The 18,847-nt window shown below is 47.1% G+C and overlaps 1 protein-coding gene and 1 pseudogene across 1 annotated transcript; both read right to left on the reverse strand.

The window, feature by feature from the left end:
- Positions 1 to 300: 300 nt before the first annotated feature.
- Positions 301 to 7,013, reverse strand: UCP2 (uncoupling protein 2). The gene is made up of 8 exons (XM_004768075.3): positions 6,856 to 7,013; positions 5,701 to 5,858; positions 3,205 to 3,429; positions 2,822 to 3,032; positions 1,826 to 2,020; positions 1,635 to 1,736; positions 1,117 to 1,297; positions 301 to 747 (listed from the first exon to the last, which is right to left on the reverse strand). The coding sequence occupies exons 3-8, from the start codon at positions 3,328 to 3,330 to the stop codon at positions 633 to 635; spliced, it is 930 nt and encodes a 309-aa protein (XP_004768132.1). The 5' UTR covers positions 3,331 to 3,429; positions 5,701 to 5,858; positions 6,856 to 7,013; the 3' UTR covers positions 301 to 632.
- Positions 7,014 to 12,645: 5,632 nt separating this feature from the next.
- LOC123389571 lies at positions 12,646 to 17,215 on the reverse strand (annotated as a pseudogene).
- Positions 17,216 to 18,847: the final 1,632 nt, after the last annotated feature.

The following is an 18,847-nucleotide window of genomic DNA, read 5'->3' on the forward strand; positions in this document are numbered from 1 at the left end:
AACACACCGACTTTGCAGATAAACAGGGGCCAGCTAGAGGGTTTAGAAAGGCAGGTGCTAGAGTACCAGGCATGGGTGATGTGACCTGGTGCAAGTGAAGCTACTGCTGCCCCGGCTGCTCCTTCACTTGCCATCTAAGCCCTGGGCCCGGTCTGGGAAGAGAAATGGACAGGATGACCTCTATGGGCCCCAGATTGGATGCTGGCAGCAGAAGGTGGGTCATACCTTTCTAAGTTAGGTGCCAAAAGGGCCCACTGGACCAAAACCTCTGCTAAGAGCTATGAGAGAGGGAAGAGACACCAAGGTTGAACCTGTTTTATGGGTGACATGCTGGCTGGGCTGGGCTTGGGGGCAGAACAAAGAGCTGGGCTTAACTTTTCAAGCAACTGAAGGCTTGGGATCCTGGTTGATGCCAGTCCTCTTACAGTGTTAGCTGGGGTCAACTCTATTGGGACTGAGAGGCGATGGGGAGATGAGGTAGGGAAGAAGGGTGAGAATGTGGGGAGAGGAAAGGGAGGTGGTGGGAAAGGGAGTAGAAGGAAGGGGTGAGGAGAGAGGGAAGGGAAGCACGGCCTGGATAGAGCTGAGCCAAAGCCAAAGCTAGAGGTGGTGGGCTCAGCAGCAGGAGACACTCAAAAGGGAGCCTCGCGGGAAGTTCGGGTAGCCATGAGGGCCCGTTTGAGCTGCTCATAGGTGACAAACATCACCACGTTCCAGGAACCCAAACGGAGAAAGGAGGGCATGAACCTAGAAGAGAGAAAACACAGGTCACAGAGGGTAATCTGGTGACTCCTGAGGGCACTCCCACCTCCCACTCACCCATGGTATCCAATCCAACCCAGCTGCTCTGCCCCCAAGGAGGCTGAGCACTCAGGGAACACAGGCCCACAGCTGTGTGGCTGTCAGCCAAGAATCCCCCGGGAGTCTCCATTTTAGTACCGACAAAGTAGGGATGACAACTCTGGAAGTAGTTAAGAGCATGAGAAAATGCTGGTGAAATACCAGGACCAGGATCAGAATAGCTTGACACCTGGTTGCAGGTGGTTCTCTCCTATCTGTGTGTAGGTATGGGCAGCCAGGGGGCTTCAAATTGGATGGGACGGATCAAAGGCTCACCCTTTGTAGAAGGCTCGAGGACCCTCCTTCTGGAGCATGGTGAGGGCACAGTGGCCAGCGCTGCTGTACTGGCCCAGGGCAGAGTTCATGTATCTTGTCTTGACCACATCGACAGGGGAGGCGATGACAGTGGTGCAGAAGCCCGCCCCGAAGGCGGAAGTGAAGTGGCAAGGGAGGTCATCTGCCAAGGAGGAGCGGGAGAGGCGGTCAGGACTCCTCACCCCATCATTCCAGAAGGAAAGGGATTATTAAAATAGCTTAGGGGTCTGATGGTTTTAGAGAGAGACACTCCAGCTGGGACTTCTCCTGATGACCTAAGATTCCTTTTGCCTCAGTGCCTCAGTGTGCAAATTGGGAGCTACATCCTAGCAGGCTTCAATATGGTAAATCTAAACTCATTCCACAAGCATAGGGGAAGCAGGATGAAAAGATGTAGTCAGTCCTCAGGCAACCAGACTCCCGCATCTGCTCCCAGATGGTAGGAAAGATGAGACCCAGCACCAATTACTCTAACTCACCTGTCATGAGGTTGGCCTTCAGGAGGGCATCCTTGATGAGATCGTAGGTCACCAGCTCAGCACAGTTGACAATGGCATTACGAGCAACATTGGGAGAGGTTCCTACAGGAGGAAAGAGTACCAATGTGGAACCAGAGACTAGGGGAGAAGGAGGATGTGGGAGAAGAAACACCTGATACACAGACACAAACCTTTCCAGAGTCCTCGGAACCCTTCCTCTCGGGCGATGGTCTTGTAGGCATCAACAGTGCTTTGGTATCTCCGGCCACTTCCAGCCTGGGCTTGGGCCTGGAACCGTACCTTTACTACATCTGTGGGCTGGGCCACAGCCACAGCCAAGGCACCTGTGGTGCTGCCTGCCAGGAGGCGGCTCCCGATGCTGGCATCTGTGGGAAAACCGTGGGGGTCAGTGCCTGGGGGGTTGGACTCACTTTCCACCTCTCCTCACCAAAAGCATCTCATCTCTGGCCTTTTGGGAATAGGATTCAGATAAGCTCTTGCTCGAAAAACTCTTTGCATCAAAGAAAAGTAACACTGTGAAGGTCTATTACTTGCTATGCACAGGGTCACAGCAGGACAAAGTGAGACTTAGCTCAAGAGGTTACATGCCCTGAGAAATCACAGTCCTTTCCATTTGACAAATGTGAAAACCAAAGGTCAGAGAGAAGTGGCCTTCTCAAGGCCTGGGACCTGTTAAGACTTGGGATCGCATGCCAGATTTATTTCTCTCTCTCCTGTAATCTTGGGAAAAGCCAACCTTTTGATCTGGGTTCTCAGTTTCCACATGTATAAAATGGAGGGTGGGCAAGGCATGCTGAGGAGATGAAATGGAAGAGTGGTCTTGGAGGCAAAAGTCCTAGCTGTGTTTTTCTGGTTCCCCATTGTGTGCTCTTGGCCAAGTCCTTTCCACCAAGAAGACTCAAGTCTTTTCATCTGGAGATGATGCCATCTACTCTCAGAGCAGTTGTGAGGATTGTCCTGGGACAATGCCCTGCAGAGCTTAGCACAGCCCAGGTGTTCAGGAATCATTAGGAATCAAGGTCCCTTCCAGTTCTCCGTTCCTCTGACTAGCCTAAGGATCTGGAAGCCTAAAGGGGCTATGCAGCAAATCATCAATCAGGGATGATTTGATCAATCATCACAATGAAGAAAAGGCCAAGGGGCCTATGGCCCAGTCCCACACTCACGCTCAGAACCCTTGGTGTAGAACTGCTTGACAGAGTCGTAGAGGCCGATGCGGACGGAGGCAAAGCTCATTTGGCGCTGCAGGCCGGCGACCAGCCCACTGTAGAGGCTGCGGGGGCCCTCGGTGCGCACCATGGTCAGAATGGTGCCCAGCACGCCGCGGTACTGGGTGCTGGCCGCAGCCCGCACTGGCCCCTGCCTCTCTCCTTGGATCTGCAAGGTCAAGGTGGGTGGTTATGGATAAGGCAGGTTGCACTTTCCATCTCCTGCCATCCCTATGTTCCAAAGTTTACAGTTCTAAACATTTCCCTGGCCCTTAAGTAGTCTGTATTTTGGGGCAGAGCAGACCAGACAATATCAAGAACCCTAGGCTTCATCCACTCACCTGCAGCCGGACTTTCGCCGTGTCCAGAGGAAAGGTGATGAGATCTGCAATGCACGCAGCTGTGCCAGCCCCCAGGAACTTCACCGTGGCAGTAGGGGGTACATCTGTAGCCTTGAACCCAACCATAATGCTGATATCCCGCTACCTCCCAGGAGATGGAAAAAGAGTGGTGAATGGAACACTTTCAGGCAGCAACAAGACGAGACAGAGGAACTCTGCCGGAATCTAAGCCAAGGAGAAAGAAGTCCCATTAGCAGCAGTATGCCCAGTCCTTCCCTGCTCACCACGCCACCCCTACCTTCCCTGACAGTATCACGTCCCTAAGCAAGAACCAGAGCAACCTTGTGAGCTCTGGAGAAGCAATTCCTGCTTGGGGAGAACACATCTTGTGAAGCGGCCTCTCCTTTTCCCGGACTTACAGGGAGAGTCCAGCTCCTGGCTATCTTAGTGGGATAAGTCAGTGCCTCTGAGTCAATGCCCCAGCTTTCTGTCTGCTGGGTGCAGAGAGCTCACTGCTGATGCCCACATTCCTGCTTCCGCAGGTCCGGAAGACAGGCAGAAGTGGGGAAAATGTTGCGGTCAGACCAAGACCTGACAGGCACAAACTCACAGGCTTATGCCCTGGATTTCTTAAGCAGGAGAGGTTCCTACAGGTCTGAAATTGCCTAAGTCTAGGGGAAAAAAAAAAAAAAAAGAATGGCAAGGCCAGTTCAACCCTTTCCAAGCCCACTATTCTCATTCTCTTCCCAAGCCTGCACACTGGGGCTCTCTAGAGTCATTCCTTCAAGACTGCTTTGCTGGGTGTTGATTTACTGAGAGGCAGGAGACAAGGTCACCCCAGAGGGCCCTTACTGTCTGGCATAGGGGATGGGCAGGTAATTCAAGCTGCATTTGGGGCCTGCAGGACATACTCTCAAAATGGGGAGGGAACAACTAACTCCATCAGGAGAGAAGAAAGGAAGAGTGTGTGATCAGAAAAGGTGATATTTAGCTGGGCCTTGAAGGATCCTGGGCAACTCTCAGGGGTGAGAGCAGGTACACAGGCCCTGGACTCTCTCCCCCTGGACTACTGTGTGATGCCAGGAAAACTGGCTCCTTCTCTGGCCAGTTTCCTCTCCTTCAACACAGGGGATCCACCATCTTCACAGGAAGGGCAGGCTTGGGGAGGTGCAGGTCAGAGCTCTCAAGAGTGAAACAGGAAACCAAACACTCCATTTTGTTCTCAAAGTTGGAACAACACCCTTCTCTGCTGCCCCCACGGGCTGGGGAGGAAGTGAGCCCAGTGGCCCAGTGGGGGAGGGTGACCTGCTTCTCTCTTCGCTGAGCTCACTTCTCTGACTTCAGGAGCAGCTGCTCTGAGCCCAGCCTGATTAGCCACCCTTGTCACTGGGGCCATGAGCAAAATGCTGGCCAGCAAGAGGAGGATGTGGTTGGAGTCCGTTGAGTACACAAAGACCCATGGAAGCAAACAGCTGCTTCCTCCTGGGCTGCTCACTCCAGGTAGCTGGGGCAAACAGTGAAATCCAGAGGCTCCTCACCACTCAGCTGTACTCAGAGCTCCTACAGGCCAGACCTGGTCTTATTTGAGTTTTCCTGAAACCTGGCCACATGAGGCTCAGTGAAGATTGGGAGTCATACGGCAGAACGGGTTGATGAAGGTGCTTCAGATGCCCCAGGTTCCCTGTCTGACCTAACTATCCCCCAGGACGTGTTCCATACCTTCACCACCCCCCCAGGGGGAGCACTGTTAGCTCACTCCTCAGAGCAGCCCTGTGAGGTGACTGCCTTACTTCCATAGCCAGAGCCACGTGTATAGGCTCCAAAGCTTATGCAATTTGCTTTGCGCTGGTGTCCAGAACATTTCTCTCCCACTGTTTTCTCAGCCCCGGCATAGGTAGGGCTTTTGCAAGGAAGTCTAACACCCAAGTTCTCTCATGCCAATCTGACAGTTCTGAGAAGGTTCAGGCAAACCATATCCCTTCTCTGGGGTCAATTGTATCCTGACCCTGACCTAGGCTGCAGTGCTGTGAAGGCCAGAGAAGAACAAGACCCAGCCCCCGTCCATCTCCAAGATAGGTGCACAGAGGCTCACTTGCCATTTCAAATGTTGCTGTGGGTTTGCCCAGGTCCTTCAGAGGCATGAGTATGGGGTCATTGGTGGTAAAGAGCCTACTAAGAAGTATAATACTCAAGCTTGGAAAGAGTCTATCCTAGCTCTGCTGCAGACTTCCAGGATGACCAAGGGCTAATCACTATCCCATCTAGGCTTCAATTTCTTCCTTTGTAAATATGGGGGACCACCATCCCTGGCTTGTCAAGGTCAGCTTAAAGGACAGAATGAGACCAGGAATATATGAAAGTGCTTTGAGAACTCTGAAGAGCAACTTCACTTGGGGGGGGGGGTATTTTTGCTAATATTCTACAGACGCCTGGCCCCAGGCCAAAAGGCTGCTGCTGTAGGCAGCAGGGGACTCCTGCCTCAGACTGGACTCTTACCCGGATTTGTATGGTCTCACGCTGAGGCCTCTGAAGATCAGGCTTCTCTAAAGGCATCCCATTCTTCAAAGCTGCCAGTAGCTATCATGGCCCGATCCCCTTGGTTTTCCATAGAAAATGGCTGGGAGACGAAACACCTAATAGACATACTATGTGTCCTGTGGATGAGGGCAAAGAAGAGAGTTTATTTATTTTAGAGAGAGAGAGAGAGAGAGATCGATCATATGCCTGGGCGGAGGGGCAGAGGGAGGGAGAAAACCTCAAGCCCGCTCCCTGCTGAGCACAGAGCTCCATACCAGCTGGAACCCACACCCCGGGATCCTGACCTGAGCGGAAGCCCACAGTCCAAGGCTCAACCGCCTGAGCCACCCAGGCGCCCCAAGAGGATGGTTTAGAAAGGGAAATCTTTCTTAAAGGATCACACTCCAGCAAGGAAAGAGCCACCTGCTAGAGGCACAAAAACCCACAGTCCTTAAGCTGGGAGGTGGGGAGGAGAAAGGGAACAGGGTCCATTTCATCCACGGCAGCCGGGGACTAATTAAGTGCACAAACTGTGTGTGTGTGTGGGGGGGGGATGAACCCAGGAGTACCCCCTCCCCAGTCTGCTTGGTATCACGCATTTACTGCCTTCGAGATTTCTGCTTTAGTGGCACTCTGTAGAAGCACTCCCCGACACAGCTGACTCTGACGAACGGAACTATTGTAAAAACGTCATGATAGGTCAAAGCCTCTCTTGGGAGTCCGCTAGGCCCCAGGTGCGGACTGTGAGGAGGATAGAAGGGCTGGAGGCAGGCCCTACTCAAAAACTCAAAACCTCCTCTTCCTCGGGAGGGGAAGGCCATTCAGATCATCGTGGACGCGCGGAAGGCCCCCCAACCCAAGCCGGGGCTGGGCATCCAGGACGAGCGGAGAGAGTGGAAGAGGAGGCTTCAATTACAGGCAACTGAACCTGAGCGGTAAGAACAAAAGGGAGAGAGGAAAAGAGTGAAAGAAGAGAGATAAGGAAAAAGAGGAGAGAGAAGAAAAATACAAGATAGGCTGGGAGAAGAGGAGGGAAGTTAAAGAGAGGGAAGGGCGCGGATCCGCGTCGCCGGGTTGCAGGCTTGCCGCAGGTGTAGCGGGCGCAGGGCTGGGGCGGGCGGGGCCCAGGCTCACCCGGCAGCAGGGAGAACACGAGTGCCGGCGGCTCTGTTTGTTGGCTGCGAGCGCGTGGAGGGAGAGCAGATGGTACTCGGTCCTAGAGCGCCGCTGGCGAGCTTGCAGTGGGGGTCCCCGGGGCCCGCTGGGCGGTTTCTGTCTGGGGGGCGGGGCATGCGGGGGCGGGGCCTGCGCGACGGAGCCTGTGGGCTCTGGTGGGGTCGGGGGAGGTGACCTTCTAGCCCCCGCCTTTCCGCACGGGCAGTCACGCCCAAGGTTCTCTGCGCGTCTTCCTCCACTCTCCTGCCATGCAGGCGGATTCCCGCGTTTACCCATTCGTGCGCCCGCAGGGTCACTCCGTCGCTCCGCCTCATATCCCCCTCCCCCGCGGTCTGCCAACCTCCTGCTGAGAATGGCAAGGCTGACGCCTGGAAAGGAACAGAGCCTGTCCAGGGTCACACAAGCCTCTCTACCCCGGCACCCCGCCAGGGTTCTTTCTTTCTTTTTTTTTTTTTTTTTTTTTAAAGAAGCTTTTTTATTTTGTTCTTTTTTTTTTTAAAGATTTTATTTATTTACTTGAGAGAAAGACAGTGAGAGAGAGCATGAACGAGGAGAAGGTCAGAGAGAGAAGCAGACTCCCCATGGAGCTGGGAGTCCGATGCGGGACTCGATCCCGGGACTCCAGGATCATGACCTGAGCTGAAGGCAGTCGTCCAACCAACTGAGCCACCCAGGCGTCCCAGCCAGGGTTCTTTCTAACAGCGCCCCCAGAGGGTCGGGTGGAGAGCACTCCCTGCTTCACCCGCCCAGTCCGCGACCCCCCGACCAGGCAAACAGGACGCCCGCCTCCCGCCGCTCTGGCTGGGCGGGGCCTCCCGCCCGCTGGCGATTGGTTAAAGCCTCCGCGTTGCCCGCGGAAGGAGCCAATCAGGGCTGCAGCGGCCGGTGGCGGTTAACCGCCAACGGCCGCGCGGCGCGGCTGGTCTTCCCTCTGTCTCCCGCCTCACCCCTGGTTTGCCCTGGGGACCCGGGGGATTTTCCGACCTGGGTGGGACGCGGGCGCAGAGCGTGACGCTCCCGCCCCCACTTGCAGCGGAGTGCTCGGGCCGGCGCCGCGCGAGAGCGTAGGCGGAACAGGGCCCGGGCCTGCTGCTCGCCCAGCCCCGAGATGAGAAATTGATTTAGATGAGATGAACCTGGCTCGTCTTCAGGGGGCCGGCGGTCTTCTCGGGGCGACAGGCACGTAAAAAACCAGCAGTTGGGTACTGTGGCTGGAGCAAATATGGCGTTTGGGGAGTAGAAGGAGATAGGACTCCTCTTCGCCCTAGTACGCCTCTCTGTCCTTCCTCTTCTCATCTTTCAGCCTCTCAGGACTGTTTTGAGGGATTGAGGTAGTGGAAGCGGTTTTACTGACTAGATTGTAAAATTCTCGAGAGCAGGAAGCTATTTTCTATATTTTTATTATCACAACATTCCAAGGGGCGACTAGAGGCTCAGTGCGTGCCTTTTGGGCTGCTGCTGAAGATGCGTGGAAAAGCGTAATGGGAGGATGGGGGGAGATGAACATTTGCTGACTACAATTACCAGGTTCACGTTCAGTGTGAATACTTAGCATAATCTTGCGAAGCTGATATTAACCTAAATTTTACAGATGAGGAAAGAGTCCCAAAGGGGTTAAATCAGCCACCTAATGTCACACAGCTAGGAAGTGGTGAGCCGCGACTTAAACCCTGGTTTATCAGGTTCCATGCGTTTGTTTTCTGAATTGTCCACAAGCAGAAATTGTCAGCTGAGAATAACTGGAATGGGCCTGGATAATTATAGCAGGAAAGAAAAACACCAAGCACGTGGTCCTGGCTGAAGCAGAAAACAAAAGTGGAAACTGAGAAGTCAAGCCAGAGAATTTTTTCTGGCTCTGTGGAGGCTCCCATCCACTAGCTGGTCTAGCTTTTGCCTGTTGCTGTGATGAAATGATTCCCAGGATGTCCTGTGACTGGTGGTGAAACTGCTGAACTTGAGGAGACAGAACAGGGTGCATCTAAAGGCCTGAAGATAAGAGTGTCACCCTGACTGCCCAAACGGAAGAATCTGAGTTCCAAAGACTGCATACCCATGAAATGTTTAATCATTCCTGGCAAAATTCAAGGGCTGTTAAAAGGATCACGGGCGAACAATTAAAAAGAGAAGTAGAGATTCCCAGGACCCTTAAGAACAAATCCTGTTAAATTCTCTAGGGGCGCCTGGGTGGCTCAGTGGGTTAAGCCTCTGCTCAGCAGGGAGTCTCTCTCTCTCTCTGTCTCTCTCTCTCTGCCTACTTGTGATCTCTGTCAATAAATATAATCTTTTTCTTTTTTTAAAAATAAATCTTTAAAAAAATTCTCTCAACACAAGAGTTTGAAAACAAAAAAATAAACAACAGAACCCCCAAATGCTCTTTTATTTTGGATGGACCCAGGCAGATTAGAGTAATGCTATAGACATTGTACCCCTGGACTTTTAGCAAGCCTATTGTCTGAGTTGTTAGAGATCTTGTAGACAGATTAGAGAATGTATACATACAGGTCAGTGCATTTTAAAAACTTGTTTCACATCTGTTTCATTGAATATATATATATATATATATATATCCCAGTTTAGTTGTAAATATATGTGCCAATAATTAAGCTGACGAAGTTTATAATGTTGATAATCATACCAGAAAACAGTTTACTGTATTTACAGTTTTGGAACTTTAAAATTTTAAATACAGGAACGTCTGGGTGGCTCAGTGGGTTAAGCCTCTGCCTTCTGCTCAGGTCATGATCTCAGGGTCCTGGGATCCAGCCCTGCATCAGGCTCTCTGCTCATCAGGGAGACTGCTTCCCGCCCCCGCCCCCCACCTGTCTCTCTGCCTACTTGTGATCTCTGTCAAATAAATAAATAAAACCTTAAAAAAAATTAAATACAATCTATTTGAAACACTGAAAATGAAAAAGACACAAGAATGCCATAGAAAGGGGCACCTGGGTGGCTCAGTGGATTAAAGCCTCTGCCTTTGGCTCAGGTCATGATCCCAGGGTCCTGGGATTGAGCCCCGCATGGGGCTCTCTGCTTATCGGGGAGCCTACTTCCTCCTCTCTCTGCCTGCCTCTCTGCCTACTTGTGATCTCTGTCAAATAAATAAAATCTTTTAAAAAATGCCATAGAAAATTGAAAACATTAGGTTATTAAAATCAACATGAGAAAACATTAAATATTAGATACTTCAAGTGTCTCTGTTAATTTTAAAATATTGAGTAGGTTGGCTATGTTAACCCCTGAAAATAAACACAAAACGATCTGTTTGCATTTTTTTAAAAGATTTTATTTATTTTTATTTAAATTTTTTAAAATTTATTTGAGAGAGCGAGCATGAGAGAGAGAAAGTAGAGTGGGGGCATTGCGGGTGGGTAGGGGTAGGGTAGAGGGAGAGGGAGAAACAGGCTCCCTGTTATTTTTTTCTTTCTTAAAGCTAGCTTTATAGTGACGGTCACTAAAAAGCATCTTGCTGCTGTGGTATAACTTATCACTTAAATGATGTTCACAGTGTGTTGTGGTATAGTTTGGGAAACATTTAATATTGTTTGGCATCTTGCTGATTATAGCACATCCTAATGCAACAAAGAGCTACTTTATTCTTTTTAATATTTTATTTATTTGACAGAAAGAGCGCAGGCAGAGGGGAAGGGAGAAGCAGGTTCCCTGCTGAGCAGAGAGCCCAACAGTGGGGTTTGATGCTAGGACCCTGAGATAATGACCCAAGCTGAAGCCAGGTGCCTAACTGACTGAGCCATCCAAGCACCCACAAAGAGCTGCTTTAAAAAAAATTGAGGGGCACCTGGATGGCTCAGTAGGTTGAACATCCAACTCTCAATTTGGCTCAGGTCATGGGATGACACCCACCTCCCCTCCCATCAGGTTCCCCCACTTAGTGGGGAGTTTGCTTCTCTCTCTCTCTCCTCTGCCCCTTCCTCCACTTGAAAGCTCTCTCTCAAATAAACAAGTCTTTTTTTTTAATTGATGCTAGGTTCTTTTTTCTTTCTTTCTTTTTTTGTTTTTTAAACAAAGACTTTCTAGCAGTCAGCACTGTATTTTTTTATCTTGAGTTGTTCTAAGGATAAGCTTTATGATCACTGCTAACATTTATAAGCCGTCACTATGAACATTGTAATTGTGATTTTATGCGTTACTATATCAAACCTAGATCTCGTCTAATTTTATATTTTGTTACCTATGCTTTTGGAGCTAATGGAAGAGATTTAACTCTTCTTATGAAAATACTTATTGGTATTTAGAGTAGAAAGAGTATAAAACAATAAACATGCAGTATTGAGAAGTTTGACAAGGCATTAAGAATTCTTTTTTTTTTTTAAAGATTTTATTTACTTTGATAGAGAGAGACACAGCAAGAGAGGGAACACAAGCAGGGGGAATGGGAGAAGCTGGTTTCCCACTGAGCAGGGAGCCTGAGGTAGGGCTCGAACCCAGGACCCTGGGATCATGACCCAAGCCAAAGACAGATGCTTAACTACTGAGCCACCCAGGTGCCCCAAGACATTAAGAATTCTAGTAGATATCTTTAACTTATGCATATCAATTGAATCTTATTGAAGATATGCAAATCAGCATAGTTGTATATAATTTAACCTTTTTTTTTTTTAAAAGATTTTATTTATTTGTCAGAGAGAGAGCAAGAGTGAGCACAGGCAGACAGAGTGGCAGGCAGAGTCAGAGGGAGAAGCAGGCTCCCTGTGGAGCAAGGAGCCCGATGTGGGACTCCATCCCAGGACACTGGGATCATGACCTGAGCCGAAGGCAGCTGCTTAACCAACTGAGCCACCCAGGCATCCCTTAACCTTGTTTTTTAAGGTCTTTACTCAGACTATAAAGATTCACTGACATCTTATGAGAAGTTTTGGGGAAAAAATTTTTTTTTACCCATTTAGAATTCATTCAAAGTCCAACAAGCAATCCTTGAAAGGATGTTAACAGGTCCAATTTGCATTTTTTTTTTCTGGTACCAGCTTTATTGAAATATAATTAATATACTCTGCAATTCATCCATTTAGAGAGAAAGTCAACAGTTTTTAGTATAGAGTTGTGCAACCGTCACCACAACCAATTTTAGAACATTTTCATCATTTCAAAACACCCAACCCCTCCTTACCCTTTACCTGTCATGCCCCAATAACCTCCATCTTTCCCAGCCCTACTTTCTCCCTCTATAGAGTTACCTATTCGGACTTTTCATGTAAGTAGAAGCATACTGTATGTGGTCCTTTGTGTCTGGCTTCCTTCACTTAGCATTCTGTTTTCAGGGTTCATCTATGTTGTAGTATGCATCAGTACTTAATTCCTTTTTATTACTGAATAAAGATACATCTTTTAACTTCTTTAAAGATGCATCTTTTAACTCTTAGCAGTGTTTTTCTAATTCAACATTACAGATATAGTGTTTGGGTCATCTGGGTGGCTCAGTCAGTTAGGCACCTGGCTTCAGCTTGGGTCATGATCTCAGGGTCCTGGGATGGAGCCCTGAATTGTGCTCTCTGCTCAGCGGGGAGCCTGCTTCTCCCTCCCCCTCTGCCTGCCACTCCCCCTGCCTGTGCTCTTTCTCTCTGTCAAATAAATAAAATATTAAAAAGAATAAAGCAGCTCTTTGTTGCATTAGGATGTGCTATAGTCAGCAAGATGCCAAACAATATTAAATGTTTCCCAAACTATACCACAACACACTTTGAACATCATTTAAGTGATTAGTTACACTACACCAGCAGGATGCTTTTTAGTGACCGTCATTATAAAGCTAGCTTTAAGAAAGAAAAAAAACACCCAGTGTGAATAACACATGTTGTTATCAAATTACTGCAAGTGAAGATTAGCAGTGAGGAGTGAGGAGGGTGACCCTCTATTCCATTCTGATAAGATTGATAAGATTTCTTGTCTTTAAATATTGCATTATTTGCAGGAAGTGGGACTTCCATACCAGCATAAGATGGTAAAGCAAACTTGAAAAACTGGCTTCAGTGTGAATATCCAGTGTTTAAATCTCTTTCCTGGAATGAATGAAAAATTAAGGACGTGTAGACAGAGTTTTCTCTGAACGGAGTGGAGTGGTTTGTTTGTTCTGAATGGGGTTTTTGAAGGCTTTTTTCTCTGCAAAGTTTGTGTGTAGCAGGTTTCCTACAAACATTCTCATTTAATTCAGAGCTAACCAGGAATTTCAAAGCACAGCTCAAGGGGAAACCAGTCGGCTTCTGTTGTGGCAACATTAGAGTTCTGTTTTGTTGTTGAATCTGTAGTTGCTTCCTCAGTAACTATTTCAAATGATTCTGTACGTTCATTTGCTCTGAGTCAGAAGTTAAATCAGGTTCTCCTTTTTTTCTCAGAAACATCACCAAGTTTTCTGTTTGTAGGTTGTTTAGAAGTGTAGAGCATGGTGACATAACCACAGAAATCCCTGCTAACTCATCCTGTTCCGAATATTTGCAATGCTTTATGACTCACGCCTCTCCTTGTAGTTGTTTTATCAAATGGGAAAAGTTTCTCTCATCCCATCATTCAATATGTGTGAATATGTGTGAAGTAGGAATTACTTCAAGTTTATTATTTTTTTAAGGATTTTATGTATTTATTTGATAGATCACAAGTAGGCAGAGAGGCAGGCAGAGAGAGAGGGGGAAGCAGGCTCCCCGCTGAGCAGAGAGACCGATGTGGGGCTCGATCCCAGGACCCCGAGATCATGACCTGAGCCAAAGGCAGAGGCTTTAACCCACTGAGCCACCCAGGCACCTCTTACTTCAGGTTTATGACTCTAAGACATTATTAGTGCCTAATATTGACCATGAATTATATCTGACTGTTTTTGAAGTCTTACACTTTTGGACAGTAATAAAAAAATGGGGATTTAACTTCTGGGTGGTGACTTCTGGATAATGGGTCTAAAATGCCGAGCTGTCCTCCTGCCAATGGGCTGGATCTGTCAGTGAGAGGAGCCATGGTAACAAGCAATTTGTAATTTTTGTTTAGAAGTCTGCTGCAAGTTGTAGGGTTCAAATCAAGAAGGCTTTACAGTGTAAGAGATTCAGAAGAAAAACATAATCAGGTTGTCATTACAATGCACAGACAGTATTTGTTTCTCTAAGTGCCAGATCAAGATATCTCTGTAGTCTCCGCTTGTCCTTCCCAAGTATTTTGAATCTTTTTTGATTCTGTAAGGAAGCTGTCCAGAGACTCCTGTGAGAGTTTGCTAACTTTTGGTGAAAGATTTCCCATCATTAAGAAGGTAATAGTGGGGGGCTCCTGGGTGGCTCAGTGGGTTAAGCCGCTGCCTTCGGCTCAGGTCATGATCTCAGGGTCCTGGGATCGAGTCCCGCATCGGGCTCTCTGCTCAGCAGGGAGCCTGCTTCCTCCTCTCTCTCTCTCTGCCTGCCTCTCCAACTACTTGTGATTTCTCTCTGTCAAATAAATAAATAAAATCTTAAAAAAAAAAAAAGAAGGTAATAGTGGGGATGCCTGGGTGGCTCAGTTGGTTAAGCAGCTGCCTTCAGCTCAGGTCATGATCCCAGCGTTCTGGGATCGAGTCCCACATCAGGCTCCTTGCTTAGCAGGGAGCCTGCTTCTCCCTCTGCCTCTGCCTGCCATTCTGTCTGCCTGTGCTCGCTCTCTCTCCCTCTCTCTCTCTCTGATAAATAAATAAAATCTTAAAAAAAAAAAAAAAAGAAGGTAATAGTGGAGTCAAATAGGGAAGCAGTATCTTTGTATATCCTGGGGACAGACCCGCACTGCTTGGACAGACTGTGTCAGCTGGATCTAGTTTCAGTATCAGAGCTGACAAAGCTTCTCGTTCAGGACTCCTACTTTCTCCACCTGCCCTGGTAAGAATATCTTTTGTGGATGTAGACTACTTTTAAATTTGTTTACAGAGGGTACATTCCACCATGATAATGAAGTTGATCCCGGTTTCTTACTTGTCTCTTCTTATGCACAAAGTTGGCCCAATCAGCAGTACTTGGACAAATCATTCATAACCAATGATAAGTGTATCTCAAGGACATTTGCAAGCTCGGCAGCATTAATATGCTTACCTATTGAAAGAACTATAGTTCCAAAGTAATTACTAGTCATGTTGCACTCAGTTCATTACAGAACCTTCAAGAGAATGAGATTGTTAGGGTGCCTGGGTGGCTCAGTGGGTTAAAGCCGCTGCCTTCGGCTCAGGTCATGATCTCAGGGTCTAGGATCAAGCCCCACATCGGGCTCTCTGCTCAGCAGGGAGCCTGCTTCCTCCTCTTTCTATGCCTGCCTCTCTGCCTACTTGAGATCTCTCTCTGTCAAATAAATTAATAAAATCTTTAAAAAAAACGAAATTGTCATCAGAGATTGATAGGTTCAAATAAATAAATCCTTTATTATATAAACTATGCACCACATTATAATCTAGTGATCCAGAGAGTTAAGGACTGACCTGAATCAATGATCTTAACTATATATATTTCTCAGGCAAGATGCATATTTTTACATCATTTTTGTGATCTGACCAGTTTACACTCCTTACCATGTCTCTGTGGGATTTTCTACTGGCTTTATTGGTAGGTGATCATTCCTCCAAATTTCAAAAAGAAAAAATTTGATCTATACTGATTCATAATATCAATGTACCACTGTCTTTTAATGCCAAGAAACCGTAGACAGTCAGCTCTAATAACATTGGACAATGAAGCAGAAATTTTCTCTTTTTTCAAAATGTCCTCTGTAACCTCAGCATGATACAAAAATATTATCTTCAGACCCACAATATCCAATAAATGGTGAAGGTAAAGCCTGAAAAAATCGAGAGTATAATAGGTCCTCAAAGTATTTGCAGTCATCTTTCTTGACATGTTTATATTTCCATATCATAGCTGATGGTGGGTATGTAGAGGACTATCTACTTGGCATATTTTCTCTGTGAATTTTAAAGACCCTGTCACATATTGGCTAGCAGCTTGCTCTGTGGGTGATGTGCTTTATGTGGACCTCCATGTTTATGGTGTGCGAGCCCTGAGACAGCTGGGGGAAGCCCACTAGGGGCCTGGTGCCTTACACTTTGGAATTCCCGATGGTGAGGGCTCCAGACAGCTCAGCGTGGCAGAGAACAGAGAATGGTGCGAGGGGTGTACCAGAGGACCCAGTTTGTTCATTAAATTATATTTTAAGGGAGAAAGAAAGAGCTTTTAAGATCCTTTTTTAAATAAATAACTCTCTAGGCCCTAACCGACTTTCCTATATAACCATTCCTGAAATTTTGATGGGAAGACTGGAGAATGCTTTCATTTTGCTTCTCTGCATTTCAAAATGTTTACCTTTATGGCTGTTTTATTTCTGGCTTTTCCATATCCATTCCAGAGTGATCCCTACCACCTTACCCCATTATTCTGTCCTCTTCTGTCTTCTCCAGGATTCTGTTTCTGCAATCTATTTCCCTTATCTTCAATCTTTCCTTTCTTCTACTCTGTGTGTGTAAATGGAAAGAAACCCTCAGGACTTTCCTACCCCTTCTCCAGTGGCTTTCCCCCCTCCTTCCTTTCTCTGCCACACTTTCCAGACAATTGGCTGTCCTCTGACTTCTCAGCCTCTGGCACAGCTCTTACATATTTCATGCATGAATAAAAGAATGATCTCACGTTCACCTCATTCACTTAATGCCAGCCACACACAGCCTTCTTTCTGTTCTCTGAACATGTCAAGCTCATTCCCATAGGGCCTGTGGGCTGCTTGTTTCCTTATCCTGGCCAGCTCCTCTCATCATCCCTGCATATACACACACACTCACACATACATACAGATACCCTGCACACATAGATACACAGGCACACATGTTTCTTGGAGATCACCAGTGATCCCTTTTTCAAATTAAGTGCATATTTATTTATTTATTTTTTAAAAATTAAAACAAAAAATTTTTTAAAAGATTTTATTTATTTGACAGAGAGAGCGTGAGAGAGCGCAAGCAGTGGGAGCAGCAGGCACAGGGAGTCGGAGAAGCAGGCTCCCTGCCGAGCAGAGAGCCGGATGCAGCAGGGCTCGATCCCAGGACCCCAGGATCATGACCTGAGCCAAAGGCAGACACCCAACCACCTGAGCCACCCAGGTGCCCCAAGTGCATTTTTAAAGTAAATTTCTTTCTTTCTTTCTTTCTTTCTTTCTTTCTTTCTTTCTTTCTTTCTGAGTGAGAACATGTGAGCTACCTAGGAGCCCCAGAGCACATTTCCTCTTAATGACTTGATGGAGTAAGTGTCTGTGGATGTGTTATGGGGGACGGGTGCACAGAGCTAAGACACCAACTTACCTGTGGGGCCTCAGCTGGTGACCTGACCATTTTACAAGATCTCATCCCTGACTTCCTTGTGGCAGAAATTGGGGATAGAACTAGGAAGGGCTTGCATGCTGTGGTTTTGAAGAAGCTGTTTCAGTTCTTAGAATCACTGAACTTTAGAGCTTTAGTTCATTTGGTTCAACTTCTGCCTTTAAAAAGTGGGGAAAGAGAGCTAATATTTTGCCCAAGAAACTATAGAAGACCTCCCACCAATCTGGGCTTTCTTTCCTTTCTTTTTCCTTCTTCCTTCCTTTCTTACTTTTTTGAAGATTTTATTTATTTATTTGACATAGAGTGGGAGAACACAAGCAGGAGGAGCAGTAGGGGGAGAGGGAGTAGTGGAGAGGGAGAGGAAGAAGTGGAGAGGGAGAAGTAGGCTCCCCGCTTGGTGTGGGGAGAACTTGATGTGGGACTCGATCCCATGACCTAAGCTAGACGCCTTAGCCGACCTTAGCAGATGCCTAAATACTGAGCCATCGAGGCACCCCTGGTTTTCCTTTCTTCAAAAGTCTGGACTCAGAGGTCACTAAGGTGCTGCTTCTAATCAAAGTAACTCTTGGTAGAACTGATCCTTTCTCTATTTTGGTATCATCATCCAGATAGTTTGTTTTGGGTGGAGGATGTGTTAACATTGCTATGGGGAGGGCGCCTGGGTGGATCAGTTGGTTCAGCGGCCAGCTCTTGACTTTGGCTCAGGTTATGATCTCAGGGTCGTGGGATTGAGCCCTGCATCAGCCTCCTCAGCTGGGAGTCTGCTTGAGGATTCCGTCTCTCCCTCTGCCTGGCCCCCTCTTCCTGCTCATGCTCTCTCTCTTTCTGAAATAAATATATACATTAAAAAAAATACATATTGTTGCATAGTAACTCATAGAAGACATAGTTCCTGGCCCTAGGAATTTACAAACTGAGACCAGGAGTTTAAGAATGACTTGTACATAGGGGGTGGGATTATGGACATTGGGGAGGGTATGTGCTTTGGTGAGTGCTGTGAAGTGTGTAAACCTGGTGATTCACAGACCTGTACCCCTGGGGATAAAAATATATGTTTATAAAAAATAAAAAATTTATAAAAAAAAAAAAAGAATGACTTGTACATGCCAGTCAAGTCAAAAGAAAGAGAAAATTTTAAATATGGGTTTTATTTAAAAATCAAACCAGATATTAAACAGAAATAATCTTTCTTTCTTTTTTTTTTTTTTGCTTTTATTTGAACTTTCAAGTTTATATATGTTGATAATCTCAAATTATCATTTAAATTTAGGAGAGTGCTAAGGGTGAGTGGACATTTACTTTTCCCCTCCTGGGATGCAGCCTTGTCAGAGTGGGGAGGGAGAGATGACGTTGCTGAGCACTTCTACAAAGGTGGGGGATTGTTATTTCTACTTCTCTGCTAGGACAGTGAGGTATTAGGATTCCTGGTGGTTAGGTTTCTGGTAAGATGAGGGGAGGGGACATTTGAACCCAGTACTGTTATTAATGTCACAAAGGCCCAGTGCTGGCAAACAGGAAACCTGGTGAGAAAGGGACATTCTGTCCAAGAAAGAGAAGGCAAAAAAGACATAGCTGTTCTCGTTCCCACACCCTTTACTGAATTATAATAATTTTCCAAAGAACTCTGAGCCCTTGGGGCACCTG

Source organism: Mustela putorius, unplaced genomic scaffold, assembly GCF_011764305.1.
Source record: "Mustela putorius furo isolate JIRA1106 unplaced genomic scaffold, ASM1176430v1.1 tig00003987_pilon_pilon_pilon, whole genome shotgun sequence".
In the NCBI taxonomy this organism is placed as follows: Eukaryota; Metazoa; Chordata; class Mammalia; order Carnivora; family Mustelidae; genus Mustela; species Mustela putorius.